We start from the raw sequence: 18,861 nt of genomic DNA on the forward strand, positions 1-18,861 counted from the left end.
GAGGGCCCAGGGTTGGGTACCAACAGGTGCAAAGGCCCTGAGGTACCCAGGAAAGAGAGCAGGCCAGTGAGGGGCACTGCTGTGATAAGGCAGATGCTGTACCAGGAGGGTGGGGAAGTGGGTGGGGTGACCTGCCTGGTAAGAGTTGGAGATTTTTTTCTCAGCAGGGCTTGAACAGGAGAAAGACATGCCATGCATCACAGAAAGAGGTCAATTTGGTGGCTGTGGCTATGCTGCTAACAGGAAGTTACCTAAGCAAAGTGTAGGGAAAGCACACAGGTTGTGCAAAGATGTTCTTTGCTGTGTTGTTTACAATAACAAAAAAAAAGGAACCAACCCAGATGTCAGTCAACTAGGTAAAGAAACGATGGTCTGTCCATGCAAGAGAATATCATGGAGCCATGGAAATGATGGTGTGGCTATGTCAGGCATGGGAAATATTGGGAAGACACTTACAACTGTTGTTGACTGAAAAAAAATTAACGGAACAATGCGGGCAGTCTGATTCCTTTTTCTGTAGAAACAAAAACAAAATCACAAGGGAGTTCCCTGATGGTACAGTGGATAAGAATCTGCCTGCCAATGCAGGGGACTCGGGCGGATGCCTGTCTGGGAGGATTCCACGTTACACGGAGCAGCTAAGCCTGTGCACCACTCCTGAGCCTGAGCTCTAGAGCCCACGAGCTGCAACGGCTGCAGCCCGTGTGCTCTAGAGTCTGTGCTCTGCAACAAGAGAAGACGCTGCAGAGAGAAGCCTGGGTACCACACCTAGAGAGTGGCCACTGCTCGCCACAGCTAGAGAAGCCCTCGGAGACCCAGCGCAGCCAAAAGCAAAATTAATTAAGAAAACGAAGAAATAAAGTGTTACTGTGTAAATAGGAAAAAAAAATCTGGAAGGAAACCACTAAAGTGTTTACAGTGGGATTTTCTGTGATAGTAGTTTCTTAAAACTATTTGCACTATTTCTTGAAATTTCTCTAATCTTACTATGAAAAGTTGGGGGTGGGGAGGAAGGGAAAAAGAGAAAGGAAGGAAAGAAGAAAGGGAGAAAGAAAGAGAGAGAAAGGGAGGGGGGAGGGAGGGAAAACCAGCACAAAAACCCCCTGTGAGAGCTGGGGCAGAACCGGAGCTGGCCTGGGAAGCCTCTGGGGCGTCCCCAGGGTCACTGATCTACTTGACGAGCTGGGATGGGAGCTCCGGGAAAGGTTGAGGCACTGTAGCCTCGGGTGGTGTCACAGCCCAGCCCTGGGGAGTGAGTCCAGGCTTCTGACGGCCCCTCGCCTGCCCTGGGCACCAGTGCTCAGCTCTCGGAGCCAGCGGCTGTGTCTGGCACACACACTGCCGCACCCCCACGCTGCCTCGGTTCGTTATGTAATCTTACCCCATCCAGTCCCCGCAGCCCCCCAAGAGATCTCCAGGGTTCCTCCCACTTACAGAAAGGGAAGCAAGGCTCTGGGAAGTGACGTGATTTGCCCCAAACAGAACATCTGTTCCAGGTGCAGCTGGGACACAGATGCAGCTCTGTGGATGCTCTGGGACCCTTTCCCGACCCGCACCCTAAATGGATGGGCTGTGGCCACACCACTGCTGAGGACCACACTGGCCAACCCCACATGGCAGTCGGGGCTCAAACACCGGGAGCCCCTTGGGAGGGGGGAGGTTGCAGGTCCGCCAGGAGCCAAAAGCGTAAGGCTTCGTCCTGGAAGCTCACTCCTGTGGGCGAAAATTACTCAGGGAGGAAGTGGTTGGCGTTTGGCAGCACACGACAGAGACTGGATTAAAGAGACAGGACAGTGTACCTCTGTCCTGGGATAAACGGTCCACTAGTTTGCAGCTAACCCCAGGGGGTATGGAACTCAGCGACAAAAGGATGGCAGAGGATTGCTCTCCTGGCTTTAAATGTGCGACATCTTTTTTAGTACTAAGCAATATCACTTATATGCATACATGAACATGTATGTATTTATATGTATAGTGTGTTACATATACATAAACATTTTTTAAATATTCTAATCTGTTCTCCCAGATTCTTACCCTCTGTTGATCTTCCAGGAAACTTCAAGAGTCAGACAGAAAGAGTTCCAGATCTTATCTATTGGACCTTGGGGTGGTTAATCCATTTCTCTGAGCCTCAGTTTCTGCTTCTGAGGACAGAATTCACAAAAGCACCCCATCCTAAGGGGCCCTATAGGAGGTGAATGAGCTCATCCAGGGAAGGTTCTGGGTCAGTGTTGTGCACTTGACTGGAGCTCAAGCCCCGGGCCATGGACAGCATCACCCCACGAGACTGAAACCGCATTCTCCCATCAGGGGAACGGCAGGCAGGTGCACGGTGCCGAGTGAATTATCCGCGCATAAGCCCAATCCCCAAGGAATCGTCAAACATCTTCATCTCATTTCACGAAATAGAAAATATTTTTTAGGAAAAAACAATTTCAGAAAATATTTTTTTAGGGGAAAAAATACAATCTACATTTTCATTTTTATGTGTATTGCCCGGTGTAGGGTAGGGGAAGCCTGGAAAAGTTATTTAAAAAAAGCAGTTAACAGAGATTAACAGAATGCTTATAGGAACTCTTTTTCTCTAATCCCTAGACATATTATTTAAATAGAAAGTGAAAGTGTTAGTCGATCAGTCGTGTCGAACTCTTTGCCGACCCCGTGGACTATATAGCCCGCCAGGCTCCTCTGTCCATGGTATTCTTCAGGCAAGAATTCTGCAGTGGGTTGCCATTCCCTTCAGGGAAATCTTCCTGACCCAGGGATCAAACTTGAGTCTCCTGCATGGTAAGGACACACTGACAGAGGCAGGGGAGACTGCCAGCCCAAGGACACCCAGCTGGCGAGCAGTACAGAGGGGTCCCAGATGCCATTCTTTACCGCCTGAGTTACCAGGGAAGCCCTATTATTTAAATAATAAGTATTTCTCTCTTAATAAATATTTGTAAAGTTTACAAACAAGTGTACCTTAGGAGTGTTAAGACTCACCCCAGCCCCTTCTTCGGTCAACAATTTGTCTGCAGTGAGAAGTCACGTGTGCTGGTTACCAGCCTGAGTTCAAGTATGGGCCCTGCCGCTTATTGGTGGGGTGCCCTTGGGCAAGTCCTTTAACCTCTCTGTTAAGCCTCCTTTTCCTTATTAATAAATGTGGGTAACTGTGGTCTCTGCCTCATGGGACTGTTGGGAGGTGAGTTGAGCTAACAGTAGTACAGATCTGAGAGTGCTGGGAAACAGGAGCAGGGAGGGAGGGAGACGCTGGGGGAAACCAGCCCAGCTTGGTCTAGCCAGCCTGGGGGAGAGTGCAAAGCTCATTCCATCTGGAAATAATGGCCCAGTGGTTTCTGCTTCCCAGAGTTTCTGCACAAGTTGAGAGAGTTTCAGACACCTGACCCTCGAGACTCCCAGAGCTCACAGTGGTTATCGAGGGCTTGAAATGCAGCTCACCCAAACTGAGACGCGTTCTGTGTGTGAGACGCGTTCTGTGTGTGAAACACCCGCTGGATTTCCCAGCTCTTTCGAGAAAAGAGGAGTGCAAGTTTCCCACCAACTCTTCTTCTGTTTATACATATTGAAACAATAATAACATTGATTCACTGGATGAAATGAATGTACTCTAAATTCTCCCTTCTGTTTCTTTTTTGCCCTGATTACTAGAAACCTTAAAATCCCCATGTGTTGGGGAAAGAACCTTAAAAAAAAAGTGGATATATGTGTATGTATAACTGACTCACTGTCTTGTACACCTGAAACTAACGCAACACTGTAAATCAACTAATCTCTGATAATTTTTTCTTAATCCCATATGTGGCTCACGGTATGTATCTGGGACATGCCCCAATAGACAGAGGCCTCTGAGGACGGGAATTTTGGCTTCTTCTGTCCCTCCTGCGGCCCCAGCCCCAGGGACAGTGCCCAGCACACAGGAGCTGCCCCATAAATGCTAGTCCAGATGGCCTACGATTCGGGTGAACATCACTCCACACATATACCATCAACCTCCGTAAACAGGTCATTGTGACCAAGAGTATTATCTGCCATTGTTTGGTATATTTCCCAATCTCATTGTGAAATCTGTCTTCAAAATTCAGTCCTGGCCTCAGGGGGAAAAAAAAAAATCCTGAACCGATGTTCTTCCAGATGTCTAGCTTCTTTCTGAGAATATCTGGACAAACCCAGGTCCCAACATCTAAAGTTTCCCCGGATTCCTTTTCCTTCCATTCTTTCATAGGCATGTATGTGAGAGAGAGAAAGTGCCTGTCATCTTACGTGGTCCCAGTTCTGCATGGTCATCTTTCAAAACTTTCAGGAAATCCTTTTCTAGAAAAAGACAATTGCTAAACTAAAGACACTGACACGGAACCAAATTTTTGTCCGTGTACTAAGAATTCTGTTCAGGAAGTTTTGTTTGTTTGACTGATTGAAGGATTCCCTAAATTTAGAACGTGGTTTTCTGTGAACGGGCTACTGTATGTTCAGTGTCCACATCTCCCTTGGGACAGCCATGACCACTCCAGGGGCCCTGCAGACACTGAGGACAGAGTCACCATCCTCAGGCTGGGTTCCCACAGTCCCTAATTCCCTAATGGGAACAGGCTCAACCTAGCCTTGAGGAAATTCCTCAGCCCTGGTCCGTACGCAGAGGGGCTCTGAGGTCCCATCTAAAGAAGGGGAGGAGGGGGCTGCCCTGCCTGGGGCAGCCAGACATCTCTGCAGGAGCCACGTCACCACAGAGGCCCCTCCAGCCGGTAAGATGGGGCCCTGCTGGGTGTACTCGGCTCCCGGCACCACCCTCCATAGCAGAGACGCCTGTGCCCTGCTACTGAAGTTGCTATTTCTGCGCTGTCTGTCCTGCAACTAGGTAACAAGTCCCAGAAGGCAGAGATCGGGACTGTGTGTTCCCTGCTAGGTCCCAGTGCCTGGGACACTGTAAGGGTTCACCCCATGTGTGACACCTGATAGGTGAGAGCACACGGAACGGATGGGTATCAGGACGAAAGAGTAATTCCTGTACGATGCTTTCTCCCTTGTCCTGGAATAATCCATGTAGGCTACTTCCTAGAGTCGCATTACCTGACCCTACGTGAAAAGAACCATAGTGTCCTGAGGTTCAAAACTAGCCTTGAGGTGTCATAACAGCCAGACCAGTGGGTCTGTTAGACACTTGCTCTAAGCCACTGGTGAGTACTTTGCACGCACTTTCTTATTTAATCCTCACAGCAGACACTGACGGAGGCCTGGGGAGACTGCCTGCCCCAGGACAGCCAGCTGACAAGCAGTGCAGAGGGCTCCCAGCTGCCCTCAGACCCCATGTCCCCTCTGGCCTGGCCTCTCCCTTCTGCACATGCAGGGCAGACTACCACCTGGCGCCCACCCATCCCGGCATGCGTCTGGAACCCCTGCAGATACACAGTGTATCCCAGACTGTCAGGAGCACAGACAGTGCAACTGTGTGCCTGGACGTGGCCGCCCTGCATCACCCCCTCTTGCAGCAGCGGCCGCCCTCCAGCAGGCGTCAGGGCCCCCGAGGGCAGACCCAGGCTCCCCAAGTGTCTGTCCCGGTGGGCCAGAGAATGTGCTTCTCTAGCAAACTCCCCATCAATTTGGATGCTGCTCTGGGGAGCCTACTTGGAGACCCACTGTCTTCCCCAACACTGGAGGTGGCTGCTATCATTTTCCCTCTACAGGTCGGGAAGCTCACCACAGATTTCAGCTGATCACAGATTTCAGCCTGCACAACCTACTCAGGGGGAAAGAGCCCAAGAAGGAAGGGAAGCAAACTGTCCGCTCAGTAGAACCTATCTGAGTAGTGCAGTGGGCATCAACCACTCCGGGGCCACAAGACACAGTTGGCCCTCTGTATCCACTCCGTGTCCACCTGGCTGTGGAGTCGTGGATGTGGACAACCTCCTGTTCTTCATCATTGTATATAAGGACTTGGGGCTTCCCTGGTGGCTCAGAGGTAAAGAATCTGCCTGCCAATATGGGAGACGTAGGTTTGATCCCTGAGTCGGGAAGATCCCCTGGAGAGGGAAATGGCAAGCCACTCCAGTATTCTTGCCTGAGAGATCCCATGAACAGGGGAGCCTGGAGCGTTACAGTAGATGGGGTCACAAGAGTCAGCCATGCCTGAACGACTAAAGAACCACAACAACAAGGACTTGAGCATCCTTGGACTGGGGTATCCTTGGGGGATCCTGGAACCAAGGCTGTGAATGTCAAGGGGCAGTTATAATGACAGTATGTCAGGCGGGTCCTTTGGGCAGAGAGAACTACAGATGGACGGAGGCAGTTAACAGTGGGGAAGAAGGCACTTTGGGGGACCCTTTGTCGGTCCCCAGTCCTCCCTAGAGACCCCCCTGTGTCCCAGCCTAGGGCGGAGGTGGAGCTGCTGGGGTTCTCTCCAGGATATGAAGGCCAGCCTATCAGCTTCTCACCAAGGCGTTTTCTCTCTCAAAGGGACACAGTGAACTCAAGAGATGGGTATCCTGGGATTTCTTTCCAGCCCCACCAGGAAATTCCACCTAATCAGCTGCTTCATTTCCCTCCCATTAAATCAATGGAATTTCCCTTCATTAAGCTTTTCCCACACAGAGGTTGCAGGCTTTGAAGGAGAAAAAGCAGAAGCCGTTAACTCCGTGTGTTAGGGGCTGATGGCTATGACTGAGCACACCCGTGTGCCCCTACCCCCTGCCAGGATCCCTGTCACTTGACTCTGCAGGGTCCACCCTTGCAGCACCCCAGGAGGGTGGGAGGGTGCAGACAGTGGCAGGGTGCCAGGGAGTCACGACAGCCCGGGCTTCAGGGTGCCTGGCACAGTCTGTACCCTTGACTTTATATTCCTTTTCTAAAGCGCTCCCCCAAGTATAGAATCTTCATCATTTCTCCTGGTGTGGTTGGCTGGCTTGTGGGCCCCCACCCCCAAGTTCACATGTGGACCTCCTAATCCCTGGTGCCCTCGGAATGTGACTGTACTTGGAGAAGGGGACTTCAAAGAGGTGATTAAAGTAAAATGCAGTCGTCAGCGTGGGCTCCAGTCCAATGTGGCTGGTGTCCTGGCCAGAAGGGCTGGGCAACACCTCTGTCAGCCTCACAACAACCCCCAGAGGTGGGGACTGTAGTTCTCCCCATGTTCCAGGCCAGAAAGCAGAGGCTCGAGAAACCAGGCGACCGGCTCTAGGTCACAAAGTTGGGAAGCAGCTGAACCTAGGTCTGCTGCACTCCAGACTCGGCTCTTAGCCGGAAAACGGAATGCAGCTATATTCTGATGCAGCTAGAGAACCACTGTGTGACTATAACTTGATCCCTTTGTCTTTTGGGGGGCGAGGCGGGGGCCATGCACACATATATACTGAAAAAGGACCATAGGGTTGCACACCAAAGACCTCTAACTCCCCCAGGTGAGAGGTAATGGGTGACAGTTTTCCTTGGGGCTTTTCTGACACCTCTAAATTGTCTACAAAAACATGTGCTGGGCAGAGAAACAAGCTCTTATTTTGAAAAAAGAAAGGAAGAGAGAAGAGAAAGACAGGCTTGTCCTGGGTGTTCTACTGAGAAAACGTGCCAAGTCTGCCCAAGCTTTATCTTAAAGGGCACTGGCCGTGGCCCTTCTCCAATGGCCCCCACAGGTCGGGTGTTGAGTGTCCGAGAAAGCAGCCCTACCTTTCAGACTGGACTCCATTCCTGAGCGAGCCCACGTAGGTCTTCTTTTTATCCACAGGCATTACGTCCACATAGCCCCCACTCTCGTTCCGGATGACCCCTGCGTGCACAGCGGTCTTACAGATGCTGGAAGTCTGAAAGTGCAGAAGGGCTGTGATTAGTGTCAAGGTCAGGCCTTCAGTCACGCCCTGATGGGGTCAACCGTGACTTGGCTTGCTGGTTGGGAGGATGTTGACCCCACCAAGCCCTAGGAAGTAACCATCACTACCTCGATTCTTCAGAGGTCTCTCCAGGGAGATCTGGCCTCATCCCTCATTCATTTGTTAATTTGTTGACAAATATTTTCTGAACACCTACTGTGTGCCGGGCACTGTACTAGATGCAAGAGGATTCGGGGGGAAAAAAATAAAGGTTCTGCCTTCACGGAGCCAAGAGAGACAGACAAACAAATACACAAATGAGGAACTCACCCATAAAGAAAACAAAACCTGATCATGAGATAAGATTAGGGGGCTCTCTTAGAACAGTTAATACGGGAAGACTCCCACGGATATGGGAACGTCTCTGGGAGGAGTGTCGCAAGAAGAGGGAGCAGCCCATACAAAGGCCCTGGAGCGCAGTGAACTTGAACTTGTCATATCCAAAGAATAGAAAAAGGGGCCCGGTGGCTGGAACACAGTGAGTCAGACAGAAAGTGGCAGGAGAGGCGGGAGGAGGTGAGCAGGGGCCAGTCACCCCAGGCCGTGAGGGCCGTGGGGGCATCTGGGTTCACTCCAGGTGCCACATGAGCCCCTGTGTTTCAAGCAAGGGCAGGAGATGCTGTTTTCTAAAGTTGTCGAGTCATCCAATCCCTGGGTAAGACAATCGTCGGGTTCAACTTCCATTAGGGTCTTGACTTATCCAGTAGAAAAACGCTCTTCAGACTGGGTTGTCTGAGGGTAATTAATCAATGTTTCTCAAAGCTGGGCAGACTCATTCAGGGCTGGGGAGGCCAGTGCTTCTGAAAGATGCAGGCTCCTGGACTTCACCCTGATGTACCTACAGACTCAGAACCATCCCCTTAGGTGAGGGCCAGGTGATGCTGAGGCCGACCCAAGGTAACACCCTTCTGCGGTCCTTCGTCTGGCCTGTGCTGGACTCTGACACTGGCCTTGGCAGCAAGCCTCCACCCTCACTGCAGCCGTGGCGTCTTTACCTGGTGATGCCCTTCCTATCCCCCCTCCCCCGCAACCCCACAGATTCAGCTGCTCTGGGGTGAAGCCTGAGGCTGAGCGTTGGTCAGGAGCACCAACCCATCTGTGGCGTCAACAGCCTCCGGCACGGTAAGCAGAGCTCATGTCGACTGAGCTTATTGAATACCAGCCCTGGGCTGCTTTTTGCTTGTCATCTCATTTCATCTTCCAGTGAGATGGGTGACTATGTCATTCCCATTTTATAGTCCAGAAACACAGGCTCAGTGAGACTGGACAACATTGCCAAGGCCCTGAAGACACTTCATGGTTTAATAGTGATTCCAAACGAGATCGGGCTAAGGGTCAAGTCTGTGCCTCTGTGGTCAGCAGAATAATGGAAATGCCCACTGAAGATGCCCACCCCATCCCCGAACATGTGGGCACATGACCCGACACAGCACAAAGATTCTGAAAATGTGACAAAGCTAGGGACCTCGAGGCGAGAGGGTCCTGAATTACCCCAGTGGGTCCAGTGGAATTCCAAGGGTCCTTGCAAGAGGTAGACTGGAGGGTCAGAGGCAGAGAGAAAGACCCAACAGCCCTGCAGACTGCCAGCTCCTGCCACATCCCTTCCAAATCCAGGCCATTCCAGACAAGCTGCTGGTTTTGCAGAAGGAGGAAAAAACACTCACAGTAGAAGGCCCTGCCCTGCCCGCTCCCTGGGAAGTTAATATTGCTGTTAGAAGCTGGAGAGTCTCAGAGCCGACTGGCACCCTCACACTAAAGATGAGAGAACCGGATTTCTTGCTTCCTACCACTGACTGACCTGAGGCGCTGAAGGCCAGTTTTTCTAATCCTTTGTGAACATATCTTGTCTTCAGGTCATACATTAAACAGATAAGGGCCGGATTCCTTAGCCTGAAGCAGGCTCCAGGGCATCTGTGAGGCCCTGAGGCTACAGGCAGAACTCTGTGGGCCTAGAGGGTTGGCAAGAACTTTTGAGGTTTTAGCACTGAGCCTGGGAAACCCAGCATCCCAGGCAAACTGGGATGGTTGGTCAACTTTATCAATACTATGAAGCCTTCTCCACCCCCACCTCCTCAGAGGAAGGATTCACAACTTTCCAGTTCTCAGAAGGGTTTGTGTCCCTAGAAAATTAACAAGCAATAAGTCTGCCCCATCTCAGAGAGAGGCAGGGAGACTCTGCGAAGGAAATGATTGTTGTGGAATCCTCCTACGTTCGCTGTTTGCAGGGCTGAGCTGGGGCTCCCTGTCTGCCTGGTGGGCAGGACTGGGGGTTCTTCTGTCTCCCTCTCTGTATTGCTCATGCTCTGTGAGTGACCAGACCCAGGGCCTGCCCAGGAGGCATATCCTCTGACCACAGCTGCCAAAAGGCCGGGTGCTCCAGTGTTGGGGCCTCTGGGATGGTCCTCTGCCCTGGCCCCTGAGGGTGTCTGGGCACCAGCAGTACAGAGGTTCCCACGATAACAGCAGGCATGGGACCCTCACACCCAGCACCTCATCCTCCTCACTGCATGGGCTGGTGATCACTGCACACGCCTTCCATTGCTGATGGCAGACAAACACTCTCCTCTCGCTTCCTCCTCCCACACGTCTCTTCTCACCTCTGCTTCCCCAAAGGTACAAGGTATCTGCTTTCTCTCCTCAAGACCCGAGGCGACACCAACTTCACTGTTGTTCAGTCGCTCAGTTGTGCCCACTCTGCGACCCCACGGACTGCAGCACGCCAGGCTTCCCTGTCTTTCATCATCTCCCAGAGCTTGCTCAAACCCATGTCCTTTGAGCCAGTGATGCATCCAACCATCCCATCCTCTGTCGTCCCCTTCTCCTCCTGCCCTCAACCTTTCCAAGCATCAGGGTCTTTTCCAGTGAGTCGACTCGTCACATCAGATGGCCAAAATATTGGAGCTTCAGCTTCAGCATCAGTCCTTCCAATGAATATTCAGAGTTGATTTCCTTTAAGATTGAGTGGTTTGATCTCCTTGCTGTCTAAGGGACTCTCAAGAGTCTTCTCCAACACCAACATATCGACGTCACCGGTATCTGGATACTTATTCACAAGCACTATCAACAGAGATCTGGTCTCAGCACCCCTGTCCCCACCACTGGTTGGCTGTGTGGCCTTGGATGACCTATTTTAACCCTCAGAGGCTCTATCTTCTCAACATAAAGCAGGGATCATCATAGGTAATTTTTCTGAGCATTTATCACTATAGGACAAGTTCTGAGTGTTTCAAGTGATTGATACAGTAACTCCCAGTAACCTACACAGTATTATTATCATCATCATCACCACCACTATTATTCCCTCTTAACAGGGGTTTAAAGACTTGCCCCAAATCACTGGGCTGGCAAACAGCAGAGCCAGGACTGCCGCTCAGAGCCGGCAAGCTGCACGCTATTCCACAGGGGTCAATAAGAGCCCAAGAGGGGCTAGCAAGGCGATTGTGTGATCAAAGGCTGAATGCAGGCCTGCACACAGTAAGTGCTCAACAGATGTCAGATGACAAGACAGACACCACCATAATCATTGCTCTCACCACCACCACTATCGGAAATTCCCACAGGACTGTCGTCTCCAACCGAGGGGTCGTTGAAGTGCCGTCTCAGACCAGCAGCATCAGCATCACCAGAGAACTTGCTAGAAATGCAGATTCCCTGGCTCTACCCCAAAACCCCGAGTCTGAAATGCGGTGGGGGTGGGACCCGGAACTCTGTCTGAACAAGCTCTCTGGGGATTCTGGTGCACGCAGGAGTGTGAGAACTCAAGGAGCCGCAGAGGGAGATGGGACAGATAAGAAAACAGGTTCAGAGCAGGGCAAGGCTTGTCCACCATCCCAGGACTGTTCAGTGTCACAGCTGGGGCTTGAGTTTTTTGCATTTTCTGACCCAGACGTGGTTCACAGGCTGCACCCTGGTGCTCCTCCTGCCTGTAGCTCACCACAAAGTGCGGGGTCTGCCAAGTAACGCTCGCCGAGGGAGGCACTATTGGGCCCTCCGAAGGCCTGGAGACAACTCTCCCAAAATAAATCTCTTAGCTAAACAGACATTTTCCAGGGGCATCATCATTTCCCAGAATACAGAGTGACCTAGAAACCGAGGCCAGAAAAGAGCCTCTGAAACGGAGGTAGTTTTCTCCTTCTTTCTCCCTTCCTTCCTTCCTTTTTTTTCAAAATTTTCTCAAGAGATGTTTAGGCATTGACTACTGCAGTATTTTTATCTACTTATTCTTTTAACAAACATTAATTATTATATGAATAATTATTATATGCCAAGCCCTGTCATGGGCACCGGCACAGTGATGTCAAAAGCTCAAAATCCTAGTGAATAACTTAGTTAGAGACCGAATACAGGTTTCACACAGGCCTGTTCACACCTGTGTATTCATAAGTGCAGCAACATTCATGCAGGCAGAACAGACCCAGAGACAAGACACGCCCTCGTCTGCATCTTGCCTTCGCCACTGCCAGTGGCGTGATCTGGGGCAGGTTATTCTGAGCCTCCCTGTCCGTCTCTGTAAGATGGGAGTAACAATACCTAGTGATGGTGTTTTTAAGAACCTATAACAAAGTAAAATGTAGCCTCATATTATTATTAAAATTTCATCAAGTTCTCCTTGCATTTCTAAATTTTTTTTTTTTTTTGCTTTATATGTTTAGCTGCTACACTGTTTGGAGGATATGGACTTGATTTTCACATACACATAAATTGTACCTTTTGTGCCACTGCGTAACGAATTGTCTGGTCCCATTCAGGATGTTTAAATTCCACTTTATCAGATAACAATATTGCCACTCCTGCTTTATCTATTTGTCTTTTTGTACTTTACTAGAATCATCTTGCTCATCCTTTTATATTTAAAGCACTTGAAAATCAAAGACTTTCTCTTTCAGTAGCAGGTTTTGGCTTAAATATTTGGTATAACAGTTGATTCACATTGTTTTATTCCTTCATTAAACTTTTAGAGCTCCATTTTGGCTAAGCACCTTTCAAGGACAAAAAAAAAAGGCTCATTTAAAGAGGAGAGGAAAAAAAGATGAGGGGTGGGGGAAGGTCAGTCATGAAGTTTGCTCTGACTTTACAGAACTCAGTGAGCTGACGTTACAGGGGTCCAGAATAAATGAAGGCAGATGGAGGCAAAGGTGGGGGTGGCGATAGTGGATGCGGGGGAACTACAGAAATGAAGATGAGGAAAGCGGAGCAAGAACATCAGCTGGGGTTGAGTGAAGCTGATCTACTCATGGACTTTCAGATCTAGAGGATTCCCTGAACTAGAAAACCCCAGCCCTGGCTCATTCTACCGAGAGGTGAATGGCTTGGTCAAGAAGATCACAGAGCCTGCTGGGCAGAGCTGTGACCATATTCACATCTCCTGGGTCACCATGTCCCTACACCCTGGAGCACAGGAGAGAGAGACCTTCTTCTGTAGCAGCCACATCTGCAAACTCTTATCTGTAAGATGGATAAACAACAAGGGCCTACTCTGGAGCACAGAGAACCATCTTCATCATCCTGTGACAACCCAGAATAGAAAAGAGTATGAAAAAGAATATGTATGTATAACTGACTCACTTTTCTGTACAGTAGAAATTAACACAACCCTGTAAATCAACTATATTTCAATAAAACTTAAAAAACAACCACGCTGAAGTTTCCTTGCTAAAGTTAGGATGGAAAAATGGAATATAATAAGAGTGGTTATTACAAGTAGTAAATTGGTGGTAGTTTGCATTTTCTTCTGTGTGCTTTTAGTTCAGGGAATGTACACAGCCAAAAAGAAATGCAACGCGTAGAGAAGACCAACAACTACACAAGCATCAGGAGAGCCAGAAAGGTTATTAAGTATCCGGGGCAGTGCAGTATGTGATGCATGACAGCCTTAACATGAGAAGAGCTTGTCAGTGAGGGAGCAGGATTCAGTTCACCAAACTCTGAAGATGTCTGGGTAAGAGGAGGTACACCCATGTCTGTGTTCATTAGCACACAGTGGTGGAAGCACAAATACTCCTGAAAATGCAGAAAGTAGAGCACAGATTGCAGAAACGGATGGTATAAATTTATCTAGAGGCACAGGAATGAGATTTTAAATTTCTGATGTCCAGACCCTGGAACGTGGTTTCTGTGGGGCGGTCACTGATAAGGCCAGAATACTCACGTCTGCATAAATGTTGCTTCCAAACACGGGAGCCCAATAGGATGGCTCGTCTTTGCAGTGCGCTGGACAGTGAACTCTGGAAAACAAGAAGCGTTTAGGGAATGGTTATCATCAGCAGAAAACAAAACTTCTTGAGAAAAGCAGCTGGCCCTCTTTATTTGCTCATCAAGATTTAGTACTTAGAGGAAAGGCAATTATTACCACAGTCTACTCTTTAAGAAAAAATACATATATACCTCTCTCACCCTAGCGGTGATAAAAGATATTTTTCCTTTTCTTAAAAGTCAATGTAGAATTTTATTGACATATACACACTTCTATATATAAAATAGACCTACTGTAAGATCCCGCTCTATACTACTGTATAGCATGAGGAACTATACTCAGTACTCTGTAATGACTATAAGGAAAAAGAATCTCAAAGAGTAGATATAGATGGAAAGATCGAGGGGAGGAGGAGAAGGGGCTGACAGGATGAGGTGGCTGGACGGCATCACCGACTCAATGGACATGAGTCTGAGCAAACTCCAGAAGACGCTGAAGGACAGGGACGCCTGGCTTGCTGCAGCCCATGGAGTCACAGAGAGTCTAACACTACCTTGCAACTGAACAACAACCACGGATGCTTGCATAACTGATTCACTTTGTTGTGTACCTGAAACTAACACGACATTGTAAGTCAACTATACTGCAATAAATTTAAAAAAAAAAAAGCTCTTCATATTAAAAGACATGCACAATGAGGTGAAATGCAACAAAAATCTAACAGAGGTGAGTATGCAATTGTAGGGGGTTGTATCTCCCATTCTTGGGCGTTGGCCGCTTCACACTGCGGGTACCTTATAGAGATTGTAATCAATAGATTTTTTTTTCAGGCTACTTCCCTGTTTTGGAGGAGGAAAGGGTTGGGGTGCTCACCTCTGTGAGTCACAGAATATTCCAGGGAGGGAACACTGATAACCTGGGGCAGGAAGGGCTTGCTCACTGCTTTGTCAGTCACCACATCCCTGCCACAGGGGATGAGGAGAGTGCCTCAAACTGGAGCCTCTCAAACCAAGAAAGAGCACAAGCTTGACTTAAGAAAAGGTCTTTTGTCTTCATCTGGAACAGGCACACATGGGCTGGAGCCCAGGGACCAAGAAACCAAAAAGGCGGCCGGAAGCCCTCTGGCCCAGAGACAGGCAGAATGCTGAAGGGGAAGAGAGCCAGGCAGAGCGACCGGAAGTGGAAAGTGTCCTTTGGGGCGAAGGGGCAGAGTGGGCAGAGAGAACGAGGATGTGTCTGAGATTCAAACAGAAAAAAAAAGAAAGGGAATCTGGGTAAGAATGTTCTTTCCTGCTTCTAGAATGAGAGGTCAAAAACATTTTGGATACTTGTAGTATGTCAAGTTTTTCTTTTTGTTTGTACTTTCTGAAATTACTTCCTTCTGCTTCTCTTTAACATGTGGGAAAATATTAAAGGGATGTTTTCCCTTGAACATTCAAGGTGGGTCAGCGTGGTGGTAGAGGTGGCAGTGGGCAGTGAGAAAGCCCCAAGGGGAACGTGAGTAGCCAAGGGGAGGAGTCCGGGGCCCAGTCCAGTACCCTCTCCCTCATCAGCACCCTCCTGGGTTTCCTCCTGCTCACCCTTGGGGGTTCTCTGCCTGTTAGGTTTTGGGGGGGCCGCTGCACCCAGCATGTAAGATCTTGGTTCTCCAACAAGGGATCAAACCCATGCTCCTTGCCGTGGAAGCAGGAGTCCTAACCACTGGACCACCAGGGAAGTCCTCACCTGTTGGTTTTAAGGTCAGTCTTTCCCTTGGAGAACCCACAGGCCTCCAGGCCCAGGAGAAGGGCTCAGGGGTGCTACATCCCCCATCTTCTGAGAGGTTCTAATAGGTACTTCAGAGGCCCCTCTTCTTTAGTTATGACTCACCATCTTCCAAAAACCAGCCAAGTAAGGTTTAGGCAGATGCGTATAAAACTCACTCCTTAGACAAACTGCAGTACATCCACAGAGTGGACCACCACTCGGCAACGTGAAAGAAGAAACATATCACCTGTTGGCTCTAGGACACAGATGAATTGCAAAGAATCGTGCGGAGTGAAAGAAGCCAGACACCCAAGTCTCTGCTGTGATGGCTCCATGTACATGAGATTCCAGAAAAGGCACGACTATAGGGACAGGAAGCGGATCAGGGGCTGGCAGAGATAAAGGAGAGAGTGGAGGGAGGGGAATGGACTACAAGGGAACCTGCTGGGGTGATGAAAATGTCCTCTATCGGGACTGTGGTGTACACTGTTCAAAACACACCCAACTGTATACTTACTACTGGCGGATTTCACTGTGTGTAAGTTTTACCTCCAAAAAGCTGGATTTTAACAAGCTGGTTCTAAAGTGACCCACAGAAAACATCACAGATCAAATATACGAATCAAAGAGCAGATTCCAAGGGGACCAGTGTCAACCAGCTTCCAGAGTTCTCAGCTGATCTAAGGGGTCAAGAATGACAGGCACTGAGGTCTGTCTTGGGGCCTGGGAAGAGCTTAGTGGCAAATGAAGTCAAATACTCTCTTCTGCTTCCCTGGTGGCTCAGACGGTAAAGAATCCGCCTGCAAAGTGGGAGACCTGGGTTTGATCCCTGGGTTGGGAAGAATCCCCTGGAGGAGGACACAGCAAGCCACTCCAGCCTGGAGAATCCCATGGACAGAAGAGCCTGGCGGGCTACAGTCTATGGGGTCACAAAGAGTCAGATATGGCTGAGCAACTAAGCACACACTCTCTCCCACTAGCGGATGCAACAGTGAGCGGGGCAAAGTCATCTTCTCAGTTAAGTTCCTCATGGCAGGCCGCAGGCACTTGGCTGCACAAGGGACTCACAGAGAAGCTTCTAAAGATGCGATGCCCTCCTGGGCCACCCTTGGAGATTGGGATTCATCCTTTTAATGCCTCTGTGGCAAGTCCAGTGTTCAGCCAAGGCTGAGAATGAGCGGTCTCAGGGAGAAGTCGGGTGGGTTCTTGACTCAGATCACAAAGCAAATGACTTCCTAGGTGGACACATGCCAGGGCCACGTCTAGAACTCAGCCATGCATGGCTGCGTGCGGTGACCACCCCACCCACCCCGCCGCCCAGCCTGGCCCTTTTTCTCTCAGACCCCATGTTTGTAAACCCAGATGTCAGGGAGCCTTACCTTGGGCAGTGTGTCCCCGGCTTCTCATATGGGCAGAGCTGGGCCACAGTGGTGTAGCAGTCCAGGTCTTGCACTGTGAATGGGAACAACAGGTCATGGGCGGGCCTGAGCCTCAGGCTTCCAGACTGTGAAAGGAGCTGCTGGTCCTGGGGGCTACTTGGGCCCCTGAACTCGGATGAGAGCCAGGGTGAGCACCCAGCAGGCACCAGGCCCCAGTGCTCCCGACTCCTCCCCGACGGCCACTCAAGGGATGAGACAAAACCCACAGCCAAAGTGTGTCTACAGGTCAAAGGTCGTCACCCTTACCAGTTTCTCTGTGGGACCAGCATTGTGCTTTTCTACTTTGAAGTCTTTCCCTCTACCTTATCATGCTGGATCCTCATGGAAGGTATTGTTCTAATTATGTATATGGGGAAACTGAGGTCCAAAAGAGCTAAGAGACCCCCTGAGGCTGCACAGGACACGCTGAAGGTCTGGTTTTTTATTTCCAGCCTCAGCTGTTTGCTCAAACCCTTCCTGAGGGGTAGGTGACTCCTTCAAGGTCAAATGCTGTGTCTAAGGAAGCACTTCTAATACTGAATACCTGTGGTCTCTAACAGCTTGTCCTTGTTTAGTCCAGGCCTCAGCAAACTCTTTCTTGAAGAGTCAGAGTAAATATTTCCAGCTCCCTGGGCCCTGTGATCTGTGTTATAACCACTCTGCTCTGCTGTTGTAGCAGAAAACAGCCTTCAGTTCAGTTCAGTTCAGTTGCTCAGTTGTGTCCGATTCTGCGACCCCATGGACTGCAGCACGCCAGGCCTCCCTATCCATCACCAACTCCCAGAGTTAACTCAAACTCATGTCCATTGAGTCAGTGATGTCATCCTCTGTCATCCCCTTCTCCTCCCGCCTTCAGTCTTTCCCAGCATCAGGGTCTTTTCCAATGAGTTGGTTCTTTGCAACAGGTGGCCAAAGTATTGGAGTTTCAGCTTCAACATCAGTCCTTCCAGTGAATATTCAGGACTGATTTCCTTTAGAATGGACTGGTTGGATCTCCTTGCAGTCCAAGGGACTCTCAGAGTCTTCTCCAACACCACAGTTCAAAAGCATCAGTTCTTTGGTGCTTAGCTTTCTTTATAGTCCAACTCTCACATCCATACATGACTACTAAAAAAACCATAGCTTTGACTAGATGGACCTTTGTTGGCAATGTAATGTCTCTGCTTTTTAATATGCTGTCTAGGTTGGTCATAACTTTTCTTCCAAGGAGTAAGCGTCTTTTAATTTCATGGCTGCAGTCACCATCTGCAGTGATTTTGGAGCCCCCCAAAATAAAGTCTGCCACTGTTTCCATTGTTTCCCCATCTATTTGCCATGAAGTGATTGATGGGACTAGACGTCATGATCTTAGTTTTCTGAATGTTGAGCTTTAAGCCAATTTTTTCACTCTCCTCTTTCACTTTCATCAAGAGGCTTAGTTCCTCTTCACTTTCTGCCATAAGGGTGGTGTCATCTGCATATCTGAGGTTATTGATATTTTTCCTGGCAATCTTGATTCCAGCTTGTGCTTTATCCAGCCTCGCATTTCTCATGATGAACTCTGCATATAAGTTAAATAAGCAGGGTGGCAGTATACAGCCTTGACGTACTCCTTTTCCTATTTAGAACCAGTATGTTGTTCCATGTCCAGTTCTAACTGTTGCTT

General features: G+C 49.4%; 1 protein-coding gene across 1 annotated transcript in view; it reads right to left on the minus strand.

The window, feature by feature from the left end:
* CRISPLD2 (cysteine rich secretory protein LCCL domain containing 2) overlaps nucleotides 1-18,861 on the minus strand; it is a 69,673-nt gene that overhangs the window by 6,267 nt on the left and 44,545 nt on the right. Inside the window, exons 12-14 of the mRNA XM_040253967.1 lie at nucleotides 17,178-17,250; nucleotides 14,008-14,083; nucleotides 7,660-7,793 (exon numbers count right to left, since the gene is read on the minus strand). Coding sequence (XP_040109901.1) covers nucleotides 7,660-7,793; nucleotides 14,008-14,083; nucleotides 17,178-17,250 — 283 coding nt within the window. The remainder of the gene's footprint in view (nucleotides 1-7,659; nucleotides 7,794-14,007; nucleotides 14,084-17,177; nucleotides 17,251-18,861) is intronic.

This window comes from Oryx dammah, unplaced genomic scaffold, assembly GCF_014754425.2.
Source record: "Oryx dammah isolate SB20612 unplaced genomic scaffold, SCBI_Odam_1.1 HiC_scaffold_13, whole genome shotgun sequence".
In the NCBI taxonomy this organism is placed as follows: Eukaryota; Metazoa; Chordata; class Mammalia; order Artiodactyla; family Bovidae; genus Oryx; species Oryx dammah.